Source organism: Echinops telfairi, unplaced genomic scaffold, assembly GCF_000313985.2.
Source record: "Echinops telfairi isolate 266 unplaced genomic scaffold, ASM31398v2 ScPeMD7_7410;HRSCAF=8448, whole genome shotgun sequence".
Lineage (NCBI taxonomy): Eukaryota > Metazoa > Chordata > Mammalia > Afrosoricida > Tenrecidae > Echinops > Echinops telfairi.
Window position 1 is genome coordinate 11,057,573 of NW_022111310.1, and position 18,208 is coordinate 11,075,780.

The following is an 18,208-nucleotide window of genomic DNA, read 5'->3' on the forward strand; positions in this document are numbered from 1 at the left end:
TGGTCCTCTCTGTGGACTGGCTGCTCTAATTGGGGTCATCGTCCTCAAGGCCTGGTGGTCCAGGATGTGCTCCAGTCTCTCCTCCTCCCCTGTCATCTGCTCCTGTGTCCTCTGATCAGGTATCTCCTTCTCCTGGAGCTGCGGATTCAGTGCCATCCTTTGAAATAACTTCTTCTCGGGGGAGGGGCAGGCATCTACTTAGAATTTGGGACTGGGGCCAGCCCCCTAGACCTCTCCACTGGTTCCCTACTCCACGTGCAGGCAACTCTTGTATCCTTTTTTAGCTCAAAACTTTTTCCTTTGGCAAGAAGGTACAAAACCTTCTCTCTGCCTAAATGAATAAGTGGGAAAGAAAAGAACACAAAAGAGAAAAATATCCCTTTACATCTGCAAAGGTGTCCCTACCATTTCATTTCCACCTGCACGCACTGTAAGTGACAGATCAGGTAGCCAGAGGAAAAGCACAGTGGAATCCACAGGGCCAGTTCTCAGACAGTGTCTCACTGGGATGTTGCCACCTCCTGAGGAAACGGTACATTGTCAGCAAAAGGGTCACCCGCCTTCCATTTCAATGCAATATCTGTCCTATAAGATGACTTTTTCACATATGTTATTTTGCCTGAGTAACCACAACCTGCGAGAAAGCCTTTATTGTCCCAATATCACTGATGGGTAAACTGAGGCTCCTAGAAGTGAAGCCATCCACTAGAGTGAGGTGGAACTGGGAGGGACCCTCCATCTCTCTGACTCAATGATTCCATGGCCCTTGCACGCTCTCTTGAAGCTCTAGGAGTCTTTTGGCTGTCATGATACTGCACCTAACACATCCTTTCCCCATAATAATCCAGCTCAATATTTCTCCCTCATGGCCCTCTCTCATCCTAATGACTGTGAGCTCCATGTCTCTGGGCTGCTCTGATTCAACCATTTCTCCAGTGACACTTAGCTCATCTGCCCTTGTACATTGGAAATTATGCACACGTCTTATCTCCTCTAGTATATCCTAGGCTCTGAGGTGTTATGGAAGACACATGGGTTATCATTTTTATGCTCCAAATATATGAGGGGTATATTTGCCCACCAAAAACAATGATCATCTGTTGTTGTTTGTTTGTTTTTATGTGAGGGGAATAGTGCATTTGGAGTTCATTCCACCAGGTCAGACTGTTAATCAAGCTTTCTATTTAGAGGTTCTGAAAAGATTGCGTAACAGAGCATGACTAAAAAGGCCTTATTTGTGGCAGATGGGGGACTGGTTTTGCCACCATGACAATGCACCTGCTCACGCAGCAATCTCAGTGCTCCAGTTTGGGGCAAAAACAGCATGCCTCTCTTTCCCCACACACCTTACTTGCCTGATCTCACTCCATGCAACTTCTTTTTGTTTCCTCAAATGAAGAGGTACATAAAAGGACAGAAATTTGACGACCTAGAAGAGGTGAAGAAAAAATCGAGAGAGGTGCTGTCAGCCATCTAAACAGATGAGTTTGAAAAATGTTTCCAAGAATGGAATCGCATATTTGACAAATCCACTAAGTGTAATGGAGAGTACTTTGAAGGTGAAAAGGTTGGTTTGTAAAAAAAAAATAAATACACACATCATTTAAAATTTTTTCCGGGTTTTTTTGTACCCCCTTTTATATAGTCTGACCCAAAGAGATATTTAGGAAACGTGTGAGGAGTAGAAGGATAAACAGATGGATGTATTTGACTGAGTGTATGAGGGCAGGAGGGAATAAATAAATGAATTAATGAAGTTATAAATGAAAACCTATAGACTCTCCATCGGAAACCAAACCCATTGTCATAGAGTCAGGTCCAACTCATGGCAAGACTGTAACACAGAGTGGCACTGCCCCATGGGGGTTCCAAAGCTGTCAATTGTTTCAGAAGGAGATTGCCACATCTTTCTCCCACGGAGCAGCTGTCAGATTTGAAGGACTGACCTATCAGTTAGCAGCGGAGTGCTTAACAGCTGTGCCACCAGCACTCCCACACAACCAGGACAGAGTGATGATCTCCGACTCGGCGCAAAGCAGGGTGGAGAGGAGAGACACGCTGTGATGGAGATGCTGCTGCAAAGCAAGTGTGGCTCCAGATCTGGGGCCATATAGTCCTCAGGCCTCAAAGGCATCCTGATTTCACCTTGGATTTTCTGTATGGAAAACTTGTTCCTTTGTTTCAGGAGATACTCCCTTTTAGAAGACCATACCTCTTCTTATTGATTTTTAATAAACAGAATACAACAACGATATAATGAATAATAATTCTGGTATGCTCGTGATTTCCAGGAATTCTTCAAGTATTTTAATGAATTCTTACAGCACGTTGAGTCCCCCCAGAGGCACCTGGGACAAAAGGCCTGGCACATTCCTTTTGGAACATCAGTCATTGCAAATCCCAGGGAGCACCATCCTACTCCGCACACATAACAGTGCCATCAGTTGGAATCTACTCAACAACTTAAAAAAATTTTTTTTTAATCCCAGAAGAGGCTTATGCATAATTTTCTTTCTCCTTCCTTAGAGGGTTGTGGGCTCATTTAAAGAGCCCAATGTTTGCTATCAGATTACTCATGTATTCGTTTTGACTCGTTTACTTAAGTCTATACCCAGGGGGAGACGTCTAACAATTCTGGGCCTCAGTGGGCTCATCCATAAAAGGGAGCCAATGATACTACCTTGTCGGACTATTATAAGGTTTAGACTGGAAGCCAATGTTGATGAAAGCATTTTGTACATTGTTAACCACTGGGTAAACACCCTACTGTCTCCTTTGTCTCTGAGTAGCAGAAAGGGGGTCAATGGATGTGCTTATATCTGTCCTGGGAGTGGAGAATATGAATCTCAGGCAGATGAAGTGACTGGTCTAACAGTCTCACAGAGAGTCGTTCATTAGGCCAGGAATGAAGCCCAGATTGCCCCAGGCACACGTCCATGTGCACTGTGCTGCAGCCAAGGATCACTATTTTGCGAGGGTGAGGCTGCCAGCTCCACAGCTCCTACGTTTCAATGTGTGTCTTCCAGCCCTCTCCCCACCCTCCTAAGCTCTTCTTAAGGCCCCTTGACATTCTGGGTAAAAGTCCTTTTCCCTCTTTCCTGGACTGAACTGTTGGATTTGATGGTCTGACTCGGCGACAGAGCTCCTCTCCAAATGAGCAGCTTCGATAGAAGACAGCAGGAGCCTGCTCAGACACGCTTGTCAAGTGCTTGAGATCCTTCGCTAATGAACATTGTTTGGGGGGGCGCTGCTTGGGATGAAGCCATTATCTGTGTGATCTTCACCTGACCCTTTATGCACCAAAATTCATACGTTGCAATTCTGTGGTTAACTAGGAAGGCTTTACAACTCCTTTCTCCCCTGGTTATCATTTCTCTTCTATCTCCGGGACCCATTATGCAGCAATTTTGCTTTCTCCAATTTCATTTTCACTTTCAAAGTGAATGTCATTTGTCAGGCAAACCACATATTCTTTGGATCCCTATCTGTTAAATTATTTCTGAACTTGACTTTTTGGGGGGGCCCCATCCTGGCTGACCTAAATTCTTCGCTCTCCTACCATTTCCCCCTTCTCTCTGAAGGCAGCCTTTTGTGCCCTCCTCACCTACAGGAGCTGTTTCTGGAAGCACTTATCTGCTACCCCAGTTGGAAAGTTATCATGGCTATCTAAATTAGCTGGTGTGATCTTTTATCTTAACTGCAGGCAGGACTGATCCTCTGTATGAGAACTATCCATCAGGTTGCAAATCCATCTGTAGCCCCATTCCTCAAACATCCCGTGTGAAACAAGGATTCGAGTCCTTAATGTTCCCAGTGCAAAGATGGTCTCTGTACTCCTCAAAGCAGCCCCTTTCATGAGATGATGAATAGGCCATCTCCTGCCCTCTCCTCATCACCAAGGAGAGGGCCCTGGTGGACCCCAGGACTTCTCTGTCCTGGCCTTGCCATCTGTCGAGAGAAGGCATCATGATAAACAAAAACCAATAAACAAGCAATTACAAGCTAGCAAAGTGCCTGACTTCACATCATTTACCTTCGGTGGTGGCAGCAAAGGAAGAGATTTTTGCATGTGTCCAAAAATAATTTCATGAGAGGGCCCACCGCGGTGCTCAGCCTCACATCGGGCAGACCATGTTTGGAGTGCTGGGCTGGCTTCGAAGCCTCTCGACTCCAGAAGAGAAGAATGCACACAAATGCCATGGAGAATGTCCAAGATTACAAAGGGACCCAACTGGGTTAAAAGTGGGTACACGTATCGGAATGTTTAGGCTGGAAAGGAGAGCATTCTGGTTGATACGCCCGGTGGAAAATTCTGTCTCGGACTCCTGTTTTGCAAATTAGAAACTTGAGACATAGAGAGGAGAGACTCAGAGAATAACCGGAGTGAACTTTTTAGAGAAGAAATGAGATCATCTCGTTGTGCTGCTTAAAATCTTCCAGTGACTTCTCCGTGACTGTTAGAGAAAAGAGCAGCCCCCAAACCTGGGCCTCCACAGCTCCACAGCATGGCTTCTAGCTGTAGGTGAAGGAACTGCTATACTGCTGCAATCAGGAGACCCCCCAAAGGCCATGGTTTAGATAAGGCCGAGGTTCATTTCTCTCTCATGAAACAGTAAGAGGTTAGAGGTTAGGGGCAGGGGCGTCCGTCACCTTCAATGCATCTCTTCAGTATGAGGCTGCTTGGAACCTACATCTTTCAGTCTCTGTGGACGAGCCATCTTTGCAAAGCTTCTTTGTTCACTCTCTCTGAAGGTGCTCCTCACCATCTACCTTTATGCCAGCTCAGCGCCCAGCTTTTGGACCCCAGCACAGTGCTTAAAAGTTACACGCTTTTATTCAATGGATTCCATGATTTTGCATAACCCCCACCCCACCACTACCACCCAACCTGGTAGACTATCATCTCCTTAGGGTAAGGACCTTCTACCTCTTGTTCGCCACTGTGTTCCTTTTCATTGCTGTTCAAACGTAGCACCCAAACCAGAATTGCTTAAAATAATAAGTGTTGATAATCTCCCTGTTTCATTAGGTCAGGAATTCAGAAGCTGTTGAGCTGGGTGGTTCTGGATGAGTCTCTCAGGGCTTGCAGACTCCTGACAGCTACCTGCAGGCTTACCAGGGGTGGAAAGACCTGTTCCTAAATGGCTCGGTCACATGGTGCTGATGGTTGGGGCCCAACTCCTTCACAAAAAGGCCTCTCGAAGCAGCGACAGCCTGAGCATCCTCACCAGACAGAGTCTCTGGCTCACGCCAGAGTAAGCAATCCAAGAGAAAACAAGATGGAAGCCACAATGCCTTTTGTGACTCAGCATGGAAATCACTCACTGTCATTTGTACAAAATCCGATTGGCCAGACAGGTTCACCGGTAATCCTGTGGGAGGGGACTACACAAAGGGTTGGACACTGGGAGAAAGAGATCCTTGAAGGCCAACTTGGAAGCTGGCTACCAGTATTCCAAGATCCTTCCCCAACCATAGCGTCAGCATAGGGCCAGTACTTAACATAAGCGTGTTCAAGGAAGGCAGGGTGGAGGAGAGTCCAAGAAAATTTATTATTACGAAGATTAATATTTGAATTCAGTCTTGAAATCAGGTCTTCAGCATCTGGCTTCATTCTTTTTCCTCCACAAGGCCTTCTTTGTGACTCTTCGTACCCTGTGCTCCCTCCCAGTACTCTGACATGACATGCTGCTCTTTCTTCAAATCTGTGCCAGGCTGTACCCAACCCTGGTGTACGTCGGACAGAGAAATGCATTGCCAGGATGTGTCTTTGTTCCAGACCCTGGCAAGGGGAGAGCAGGCGTCCTGACAGACTGCGGAGCTGTGAGGGCCTGCCACATGTTATGAACGGTATTTATCATCTCATGCACTGGTTTCTAAGCTTCAACATGCACAGGAGCCACCCAGGAAGTATGAAAACAGTGATGAGACTGTGGTGTCATGCCGACAGGTTCTGGGACTGCTAATCCAGAGTGGAATGCATCAATCTGCCATAAAATGGGCTGGTGGCCAGTCTTTGCTTGGAAGTTCTAATCATTGATGATGCGCGAACAAGCACTCCTCTCCCTCCAGCTCTTTTGTACCGCTGGAGACATCTTCTGGAGAATGGCCATTGAGGCATGTGGTTGGAGAGGAGAAGCCCAGCCATCAGCTGCCAGGCCAAGAGAAAGTATACACACGCTTACTAGGAAAATCAAGGCAGGGCAAGGAGAGCCGAAGGGCACAGGGCTCCCTAATAGTTTATCTGGATGTAACTGGCGTTTGCGGGGTTGTTTTCTCTTTCACAAGGCGTGTGTGTGTGTGTGTGTGTGTGTGTGTGTGTGTGTGTGTGTGTGTGTTAGCTTCTTCTGGCATCTAACTGGGAATTTGATTCATTTAACTTCTTTAGTCAGTTGCAATAAACCAGGTGGTTTTGCATTGCTCATGCAAATCACTTTCTCCTCACACATGGCTACAGTCTCAGCTGCCAAAATGTTGTCATGTTCTTGTCTTCAGAGTTTTAATAATAAGGGGGAGAAATGCAGCCCATAGCTTATGTGAGTGCTCCACAACACCCCCCCCACCCCCCACCCCACCCCCGCTGGTTATCACAGAGCCGGTGTGGTCACTACTGACCCTGTCAACAGGCCAGCTCTTTCCAAGCCAGGAGAAGTGTAGGAATGTGCTCAGGCTGAGGGGCCAGGGCCTCTGGGTCCCTGGGTCACAGACTATGTTGACCTTCCCAAAGCACCCCTTACTGGAATCAGCCAGATGTTGAGGATAGGGATGACAGCTCCAAGTTCTAGTTTTGCTTGAATCTGGTCTGGATTGAGGCTTAAATTACGAGCACCCACTTTAATTCTTTCAGAATTAAGTGAGACAGGAGTTATCAAGGTTCTTAATTATCTTCACTTCCAGTTGTAGAAAATGGTAACATTGGGATAGCCCCTGAATGTACATAACAATGATCTGATCTGCAATTGACCTTGGGTTGACCCAGCACTGGGAAACATTTTGTTCTGTTGCCCAGGAGTCACCTAGAGTCAGGCTGACTCAACAGCAGCAAACAAAGACAACATAGAACTTAGGAGGCAGGCGTAAAAGAAGTAAGAACAACAACAACAAAAGAAAACAATCAATAATGTTGACACAGAAACACCTGCCATGTACTTGCCAGACATTTTTCTTTCTGGGAGTTTATTATTGTTGTTGTTGTTATTATCCTCTCCTAAGAGAAGAGTTTTATCTGTTTTTGAAACTCCCACAGACCAAACAACAAAAACAGAACCTACAGTTAGAGATGGGACCTGCTACCAATACCAAAATGATTTTATGGGAATATGGAAGGTAAATAGTTGTTCCAAACAAAATCTAACCTTATAAAAAATATGTGGCATTATTAAATAGCTAATAAAGAAACTCAAAAGTGTGATGTAGTTGATCGTAGCCACCTCTGGCTCTAGCCCAGGTGTGTGGCTATTTTAAAATATGTATCATAATTTGACGACTTATAACCTGCTTTTCATCTTTAGCAATATCTTGGACCTACTTTTTCACATCAACAAGTATCTGTCGCCAGTTGTTACATGGTGACTTGTTATTCCTCTGTCTTTCATTACCATCCAGTCTATAGAATGCCATGGTCTAGTTAGACACTAGGTGGTTTTGATTGCTGGTGACTGCAAGCAACAGTGTTACCGTCAATGCTAAAATAATCTCTGGCAAGTTTTGAGCCCTGTTGTCTAACTCCCATCTACTCCACCCCACTTGTCCCTATTATAAATAAACAAAATTATTTCCATTTAAACTTATCTAATTACACATTAATAGTTCCTAAGTCAAAAGATCACTAGTGGGATTAATTACATACAACACAGACATTTGTTCACACAAGTGCACTCCTCATTTCATATCAAAAGCATGTATTAATTTATGGACTGAACTTCACAGAGCAAAATGATCCCTTATAACAAGCTGGGGACAAACAGTGTCTTCTTTTGTTAGCCTAGAATTACACCAGGCCCTCATAAAGCAGATAGGGGGAAACGAGTTTCCAAAACCTGAAGAGAATTTTTAGTGTGAACACAGTTTGTTCAATGACAGGTGATGTTTTAAAGCGGGAAGGGCATGGACTTAAAGTCAGACAACATGCAGTTCATTCACTGATTCTGAACTTTATTTGCAATATGACTTTGAATAACTTAAAATTCTCTGAGCCTCAGTTTCTTTATCTGTTAAATGGGGCCACTGCTTACAGGGTTGTGATGATTTTAAATTATGTTGATAACACCAAATATTTTGTATTTTTATTGTCACAAACATTAATTGAGCAAAAGAGCAAATTTCCCTTTTGCAGAAAATTTCCCTCCCTGACCTTAAGACATGGGAATAGATGTAGTCAAGGCCCTTTAATATTTAAAAGAAATTGTGTCTTAAGTCATTTCTACCTTTGATATCTCACACCCTATGAATAGGGTAATCCAATAACTTCTGTTGACAATGAGATACTTTTAAGACTTCACTGGGTCATTTTAGTTAGTGGGAACGCTCCCAAGCAGACGGGCTCCTCTTTTATTAACTGGGTCATGATCAATGTTAATGGAGCAAGTGAGAATATGGTCATTCCACTACAAGGGGCTCTTGCTAAGCTGTCTCGGTTTTTCACATGTGACTGACCAAGATTGACACAGTCCAACACAGATTGCAGTTTGCACACAGTTTCTTTGGCCTCTCCAGAATGACCCTGGGATACAACCTTTTGGAACAGCCAATTCTGTTCTCAGTCATCTTATCCTCAGAACTAAGTAAGCTTTTCCTTTCCCCCCATTAATCTTGCTGTGCTAGTTTACCAGATTTGCGGTAAAGTTTCCATGCTTTTTACTTTGTTCCTCCATCCATTATCTGCCAAAGCCTAGCCTAAATTCACAAGATGACTGGGTCGCAGTCGATGCTTTCAGTTAGGCCAGAGAGACCAAGGAGGAAGCCATAACCAACGTGTGCAATATAATTTAAAACAAAATACAGAGACAAGAGCAAAGCACACTGAAACACAGAGAAGACCGTGATTCTTCCTTCTCTGGAAGGGTTCTCAAAGGCAGCAACATTCGAGGCATATCAAGGAACATGTTCTAAGGGAAGAAGGTTGGGCAGTGGCTGCTGGGTGCAAGTTTAAGGACATTTGAGGATGCAGTATGTGCAAGGACCTGCTCAGAATATTACATGGCTGTGGTTTGTTGCAAACAGGACTGAGTGGTTAGCCTCTAATGATCTCTGGGTTCTCCACAATCCTCTTTAGCAATCAAACCAAAACCAAACTCAGTTCCATTGAGTCAATACTCATAGTGACCCTATAGAACAGGTTAGAACTGCTCCCATGGGCTTCCCATGGGCTGGTAGTGTGGTGGCTATGCATTGGGTTGCACTCCCCAAGGTCAGCAGTTCAAAACCATTAGCCACTCCGAAGGAGAAGATGAGCTTTCTACTCCAGTAAGTAATCACAATCTTTAGGAGCAGAAACCTAAAATAGGTAGTCTTCTAGCTCTGGCCACCTCTTTCACAAAACTTTCAACTGTAACACAACTTCTTGAAAAGCCCCCACACATTTTCTTTAAACTTCCATAATAGTATTGCCACTGTCTTTCTCAATTCCTAATGTTAGAAGCTGCGTGCATGTGCATGAACAGGATGTCACGTGTGTGCTAAACTCTACTAGATCTATGCCACGTATTTTTTACTAGTGAAAACTCTGTTAATGGACATGGTACTCTGACTTTTAAAACACCTCTATGTCATTGATGAATAGAAAAAAATTCCTTATAAGACATTCAAAATTGGTCTGTTCACATAGGAAAATAATGTGTGGCTAAGAGTCACCCTATGTTGAGCTTACATCCTTTAAAATGTTTTTGTGTCATTATTTCTATAAGAACAACACCACCAATAAAATGTGACTAAATAATTCTGGCCTCTCCTCTAAAACAACACGTAAACAGCAACCAGTTCTAACAGCTTCAATGAAAAAGCAGGAGAAACAGAAGGCAATGCTGGAAGAAGTCATGAACCTAACAATGGGCATAGAAGAAGCAGATATTGACTTGCCACAAAAAGAAATTTTCAGAATGCTGCTTGAAGTCATAAAGGAAATGAGGGAAGCAATGCAGAAAAAAGATGAAATGATAGAGGAGATAGAGGCAATGCACCAAAGGGAAATACAAGACTTAAGGGATGAAATAACAAAATCCAGTGACAAATTGACAGACCTTGCCAACAGACTTGAGGAGGCAGAGAATCATACCAGTGACCTAAAGGATAACCAAGCAGACCTCAGCAAATGGGAGAAGCAGTCAAATAAGACAATCAAAGAAGCTGAAGAAAACTTGAGAGCCTTGTCTGATGCTATGAAAAGAAACAATATTAGAATAATTGGACTACCAGAACAAGACACAACAGTATTTTGTTAAGGATTTTTGCATCAATGATCATTAGGGATATTGGTCTGTAGTTCTTGATTCTTGTGGTAATTTTGCCCACTTTAGGTATCAGAGTTATACTAGCTTCATAGAAAGACTTTGGGAGTTTTCCATCTTTTTCTAGGTTCTGGAAGAGTTTGTATAGGATTGGTGTCAGTTCTTCCTTGAATGCTTGGTAGAATTCTCCTGTGAAGCCATCTGGCCCAGGGAATTTTTTTGTAATCCCATGCTCGTGAATTGGCAGACTCAATATAGTAAAGATGTCAGTTCTGCCAAAGGCACTATATAAGTTCAATGCTACCTGATTCGAATGCCGTCATCCTTCTTCAAAGAATTGGAAAAACAGATTACCAACTTCATATGGAGGGGGAAGAAGCCCAGAATTAGCAGAGAATTCCTCAAGAAGAAGGACAAAGTGGGAAGGCTTGCTCTACCTGACTTTAGCACGTACTATATGGCCACAGTAGTCCAAACAGTGTGGTACTGGTATAATGAGAGATATTCAGACCAATAGAAAAGAGCTGAAGACCTAAAAATAAAAACATCAGCATACAGGCAACTGATCTTTCATAAGGGCCCAAAAAACATTAAATGGGAAGCAGATGCCATCTTCAATAAGTGGTGCTGGAAAAAATGGATATCTACCTGCAGAAAAATGAAGCAAGACCCTTACCTCACTCCATGCACAAGAATAAACTCAAGGTGGATCACAGACCTTGAGATAAAGCCCCAAACAATTAGGGCCATTAATGAGGGAACTGGGACAAACCTGAGAACCTTGGTACAGGGAATACATAGGCTATCAGAAATAGGGAAGGGTACAAACACAGAGGAGTCACAAATAGACAAGTGGGATATACTGAAGATAAGACACCTGTGTACATCGAAAGAATTCACCAAGAGAGTAATAAGAGAGTCCATTGACTGGGAAAACATCTTTAGCAATGACATAACAGACAAAGGCCTTATTACTAAAATCTACAATACCTTGCAAGCTTACAATAAGAGAAAAACTAATTGCCCACTGAGGAGGTGGGAAAAGTACTTGAACAGAAGTTTCACAGAGTCTGAAATCTAAATGGCCAATAAACATATGAGAAAATGTTCCCAATCATTAGCCATCAGAGAAATGCAAATCAAAACAACTATGAGATACCACCTAACACCCTCAAAGATAGCCCAATTCAAAAAAATCAGAAAGTAACAAGTGTGGGAGGGGCTGTGGTGAGATAGGAACTCTCATCCAGTGCTGGTGGGCCTGTAGGTATGTACAGCCACTATGGAAATCAATTTGGTGATTTCTAAAACAGATGGGAATTGAGCTACCATACCATAAACCCAGAAGAGGCAAGAAACAAACCACGGCCAGACATCTGTGCTCCAATGTTCATTGCAGCACAGTTCACAATTGCACGAAGTTGGAAACAACCCAAATTTCCATCTACAGATGAATGGATTAAAAAACTGTGGTACATACATACAATGGAATACTATGCAATGCTAAAAAGCAGTGATGAACGCATGAAGCATATCACCACATTGGAAGAACTGGAGGAAATTATGCTAAGTGAAATAAGCCAAGCACAAAAGGACAAGTATAGCATGAGTCCACTGAGGTAAGTTTATATATTTAAAAAAAAGAAGAAGAAGAAATAACAGAAAAGTAAATGCAAATGGGGCACAGGGGAAAAGTTACTGTATACAAACACTCCAGGGGTGCGGTCCAGGTAGTATGGCAGGGGCCAGATGAAATCCAGGGGTACTATGGTAGCCAAATAAAAAGGGGGCGGGGAGGGAAGAAAAGAGAAAGCAAAAAAAAAAAAAAGATGTGGGGGCTGGGGAATAGGGCACTGACTCACTCAAGGGGAGGGTATTGTTTGTGTCTCCACAGGGAAAGAGGGACCAGATTAAAGCCAGTACCAGATGAATGCAGTGTGCTGACAAGGAGTGGGGAGCCAGTGGAGGGGCCTGAGGGCTCAACCGCCATACCAGCTACGTGGACAACTGCCCCTCCCCACAGAAGACTTTAGAAGATGGCACTGAAGCTGCAGCTAGGGGAGAGAGACGTGTCTGATCAGAGCACATGGGAGCAAATGAAGGGGGAGGAAGAGAGAGTGGAGCACATCCTGGTCCACCAGGCCTGGAGGATGATATCCCCACTCTGAACAGCCAATGCACATAGTGGACCATATGGCTGATCCCACTACAAGACACGTCGTCCCTTGCGGGCCCAAAGCCCTAAGGGGGACAACACTGGAGACTCATTGTCAGGACAGGCACGGACTGACCCCACAACACCGAGGCAACCCACTAAAGGCGTGCGGCAGAGCAACCATGGGAGCAGAGCAGGGAGTACAAAGGACAGACTCTGGGACCAGAGCATGACACCCCATCAGACCTGACTGAAGGACACACCTAGAGATCAGAGATCAGACCTTGATCTATTTACAGTTTTTTCTTTCTTTTAAAAATTTTTTTTTCTTTTAATTAATTTATTCTTTTATGGGTCATTGGTTTTTTTTTCTTGTCATTGCTGTGTTTTCATTCATAGCCTATCTTGCTATATGGCTTGATTTTTGGTGCATATTATTATCTCTACAGATCTATCTAGATAACCTAGGCTGGATGAATGGTCTGGAGGAGAAAACAATGGGACCAATGGTTCCAGGGGGACACAGGAGAGGGGGAGTTAGGGGTAAGAAGGTGGTGCTGACCATCCCAGGGACAGGGGAGCAACAAGTGATCCAAAATCAGTGGCAAGGAGGGTGTGAGAGGCCTGGTAGGGATTCAGCAAGGGCAATGTAACCAAGAGAAATTACTGAAAGCCAAATGAAGGCGAGCATGATAGTGGGGCAAGAGGAAAGTAAAAGGAAATAGAGGAAAGAACTTGGTGACAAAGGGTATTTATAGAGGTCAAAATACTGGCATGTACATATGTAAATATGTTTATATCGGAGGGTGAGAAAATAGGTCTACGTGCATATATTCATAGGTTTAGTATTAAGGCAGCAGATGGACATTGGGCCTCCACTAAAGTACTTACTCAATGCAAGAACACATTGTTCTATTAAATTGGCATTCCATGATGCACACCTTCCCGACACAATTGCTGAAGAAAAATGTGTGCATAAGCAAATGTGGCGAAGAAAGCTGATGGTGCCCGGCTATCAAAAAATATAGCATCTGGGGTCTTTCAGGCTTGAAGATAAACAAGCAGCCATCTAGCTGAGAAGCATCAAAGCCCACATGGAAGAAGCACACTAGTCTGTGTGACCATGAGGTGTAGAAGGGACCAGTTATCAGACATCAAGAACAAAAAATCATATCAGTGGGTGCCCACTTTCCCGATACGATCACTGAAGACAAACATGTGCATAAGCAAATATGGTGAAGAAAGCTGATGGTGCCCGGCTATCAAAAGATGTAGTGTCTGGGGTCTTAAAGGCTTGAAGATAAACAAGCAGCCATCTAGCTCAGAAGCAACAAAGCCCACATGGGAGAAGCACACCGGCCTGTGTGACCATGAGCTGTCGAAGGGATTAGGTATCCAGCATCAAAGAACAAAAATTCATATCTTTGTAAATGTGGGTGAGTACAGAGTGGAGACTCAAAACCCATCGGTAAGCAACTGGACACCCCCTTACTGAAGGGTTGTGGGGAGGAGATGAGCCAGTCAGGGTGCAGGGTAGCAACGATGAAACATACAACTTTTCTCTAGTTCTTAAATGCTTCCTCCCCCCCACTACCATGATCCCAATTCTACCTTACAAATCTGGCTAGACTATAGCATGTACACTGGTACAGATAGAAGCTGGAAACACAGGGAATCCAGGACAGATGACCCCTTCAGGACCAGTGGTGAGAGTGGCAATGCCTGGAGGTTGGAGGGAATGTGGGGTGGAAAGGGGGAACCGATTACAAGAATCTATGTAATTGATGTAATCCTATGATGTAATCAATGATATAATCTATGAATCTATGTAATCCTCCTACCTGGGGGATGGACAGCAGAGAAGAGTGTAGGGGAGGCGTTGGACAGTGTAACATGACAAAACAATAATTTATGAATTATGAAGGGTTCTGAAGGAGGGGGAAGGGAGAGGGAGGGGGGAAATGAGGAGCTGATATTAAGGGCTCAAGTAGAAGGCAAATGTTTTGAGAATGATGATGGCAACAAATGTACATATGTGCTTGACACAACGGATATATTATGGATTGTGATAAGAATTGTATGAGCCCCAATAAAATGATTTTTTTTAAAAAAAAGAATTCAGGCCTCTTTATAAAGCAGTAAATTTTACATTTCGTTCATGTTCAAAGAAAATACGTGAAAAACAGAGCAGTTCAGCTACCTGGAGACAGAGTGATTCAAAGGCCATTGCGAATCTCAGAGGCTCATTTGTTCACCAGCAGAGGGAGTTTTCTCGTGGAGAGGAGGGTGGGTGTGCACGCGTTATCAGACTTGAGGATGGAGAGATGGGATAAGAGAAGAGTTCCCAAGTTTTGTAAATGGGTCTCTAGTTAGGTCTCTAGCTCATTTCAAACTGAACTCAAGAAAAGCAACTTTTTAGAGGATTTATTGGCTTGATTACATGGAAAATTCACGAGTGGGACAGCTCTGATATGCCTGAATATAGATATTGTGGTTGTTAGGTACTGTTGAGACCGCTCTGACTCATTACAACCCTGTGTTTAACAAAATGATGAATCATTTCCCTATCCTGCGCCAGCCTCACAATTGTTGTCATCTCTGAGCCCTTTATTGGAGCCACTGTATCAATTCAAGTCACTAAGGGAAACATGGTGTCCTTCTCTAAAGACTGGTCTTTCCTGGTAACATGTCCAAATTACGTGTGATGAAATCTCGCCAGCTGAACTTCTAAGGATCATTCTGGCTGTCCTTTCTCCAAGACAGATTTGTTTGTTCTTCTAGTAGCCCATGTACTTTCAGTATTCTTTGCCAAAACCATAATTCACATGCATCAATTCTTCTCCATTTTCCTTATTTATTCATTGTCCAACTTTCACATGCATATGAGTAGGTGAAACTTGTTAATGTCCACTACAGAGCTTCTATATGTTAGCTTTTGGAGATTGCGGGTATCTCTCTATGCTTAATTGGTCAGTAACCATGACCCAAGGAGTGCTATTGTTGGGTAAGCATGGGAGTGCTAACCACAAGGTCAGTGGTTCTCACTCACCATCCACTCCAAGGGAGAATGAGGCTGTCCTCTGCTCGTGGGAAGATAGACAGCTCAGAAATGCAATATAGGGCCACCACGAGTCATCATCCACTCCATGGCGGTGGATTGAACCACAGGCTGATTGAGACATTGGTCAAGGAGTCAGTTGACTTAGGTTTAAGGCTGGACTCTTCCGTTCACCATGGCCGTGTCTCCTCTCTCTGAGAGTCAGTTACTTCATCAGTACAATGAGAACAGTAATATGCAGGATAATGTTTAATGATGAGAAGTCAATGAAACTGAGTGAAGTTAAAGTATGATGTAGAACAGTGGTTCTCAACCTTCCTAATGCCGCGACCCTTTCATACAGTTCCTCATACTGTGGTGACCCCCCAACCATAAAATTATTTTCGTTGCTACTTCATCACTGTCATTTTGCTACTGTTGTGAATCGGGCGACCCATGTGAAAGGGTCGTTTGACCCCCAAAGGGGTCGTGACCCACAAGTTGAGAACTACTGATGTAGACTGCAAAGCCCTGGCCTGCCTGTGAACAAAGCAAACCTGATACTGTCAGAGACAATGACAAACAAGCTGGCTCGTCCAGTTGGCTGAGGCATTAATGAGCCCATTTGGTCCCACACAGATAAATGTTGTGTTTTTTCCCATTTGTATAATCATGAAAAATAACACTGGGCTAAGCTTTAAAGAGAAAATACTGAGCATGATGTAAATCATGATGGGGAAGAGACTGGCATAGAAAGGTCCAAGTCTGCTTCAAAATAAGCTTGACGCCTCTCTCCCTTCCCCCTCCCTGCCTCTCCCACTCCCACTCCCATTCTATTGACGACAAGAATCTGATTTGTTTGTGGCTCCCAGAGCCGCCTGCCCCTCAGACTTCCTCCCTTCTCTCTGGAACTCACAAAATCCAATGAACAAGGCTGCCAAGAGACCTTTCCAGCACTCAAGCAGGATAATTCCCCTGCACTGAGAAATCTCTGCATTTAACTCTTTGGGCCTGGTTGCTGAGACCCCTCACATTCTGGTCTTCTTTTTGCCAGTTCAGATCACATTGACCTTCTCTGTCCATTCCCCAGCTCTTTCAGATCCTCTCAAGTTGTTATCTGTGCCTGGAGAGGTGGAAGTCCAGTCAGCAAATGGAGAGAAGGGAGCTCAGGAGACTTGAGCTAGAGATTTGAAACAGCAACAACTGCATAACGATCCATTGCTGTGGTGTTAACTCCAACTCACGAAGATCTCTCCTGTTACAGAATACCACTGTGCTCCAGAGAGTTCTCCAGACTGACCTTTCCGAAGCACATCACCCATCCACGTGCCTTTAGGTGACTTTGAATCTTTAACTTTTTGGTTAGAAGCCAAGTACCTAACTGTGTGTATATATGTGTATACAGAGTTTTATTGACATATAATTTATTTATCATACAATTCAGTTGTTGAATTATCTTACAAAGAGTTGTGCCATCACCACTACAATCAGTTTTAGAACATTTTCTTCATTCTTGTACTCATTATGTTTAGCTTCCCGTTTCCCTCAACCTTCCTTGCCATAAACTAAAGAAACTATTCATCTAGTTACTCTCTATATCGATTTACCTATCCTGGATTTTATATAAAGAAAATCATTTTTAAAACCCTAAAAAGGAAAAACAACAAAACAAAATACAGAAAGACTTCAACCCCAAAGAAAACAGAAAGTAATAAAAATTAGAACAAATTAAAAATGGAAATCACTTCACTGTAAGCAACCCCAGGACCTCCTGAACTAGAGATAAAAACTGAGAACAGCTCTATATGATGAAGTGTTGGCACTTCAAATCCAAACCAAACTCATTGCTTCCAAACCAAATTCAACTCATAGTGACCCTATAGGACATAGTAGAACTGCCCCTGTGAGTTTCTGAGATTGTAACTCTTTATGAGTTACATCTTTCTCCCAAGAAGGGGCTAGTGGTTTCCAATTGCTGACCTTGCAGTTAGTAGCCCAACCCATAACCATTACACCACCAGAGTTGACACTTGAAGGTGGTGGAATCATTGGGTAGTAGAGGTACAGAATAGAAGGAAAAGGAGGACCAGAGGAAAAGGGAAGTAAAGGAAGAGAATTTCAAGAAACCCTAAGTTTGGGGTGAAATGGTGAACAATAAGAAAATGCTACAATCAAAATAACAAAAAGATGCTGCAATCGGAGAAAAAGCCCAAGAGGGAAGCGTCACAGAGCACAAAGAAGGAGAATGTGTGGAGAAAGGAGGAGGAGTCTCCAGGATCAAAGGCTGCAGGGAGGTTGGGCAGGCAAGGAGAGAGAAGAAAGGACTCTGGACTTGGCCAGAAGAGTTCAAGAGCATATTTCAGCTGGAAATCCACACAAGCAATTCTATTCTGTCCTTAAGGCCCACTGGGAGTCAGAATCAATTACTTGGTAGGACAGAGAGTGAGTGAGTGAGTGAGTGAGTGAGTGAGTGAGTGAGTGAGTGAGTGAGTGAGTGAAGGACCTATCTCTAGGGCATTCAGAAATGAGACTGAGAAGAGGAGCCAAAAAGAAGACTCCTTTAAATCTGGC

General features: G+C 43.6%; 1 protein-coding gene across 1 annotated transcript in view; it reads right to left on the reverse strand.

The window, feature by feature from the left end:
• Positions 1-7,620, reverse strand: part of LOC115871870 (ferritin heavy chain) — an 18,173-nt gene extending 10,553 nt beyond the window's left edge. Inside the window, exons 1-2 of the mRNA XM_030887378.2 lie at positions 7,529-7,620; positions 6,738-6,840 (exon numbers count right to left, since the gene is read on the reverse strand). Coding sequence (XP_030743238.1) covers positions 6,738-6,840; positions 7,529-7,620 — 195 coding nt within the window. The remainder of the gene's footprint in view (positions 1-6,737; positions 6,841-7,528) is intronic.
• Between the last annotated feature and the right edge of the window lie 10,588 nt (positions 7,621-18,208).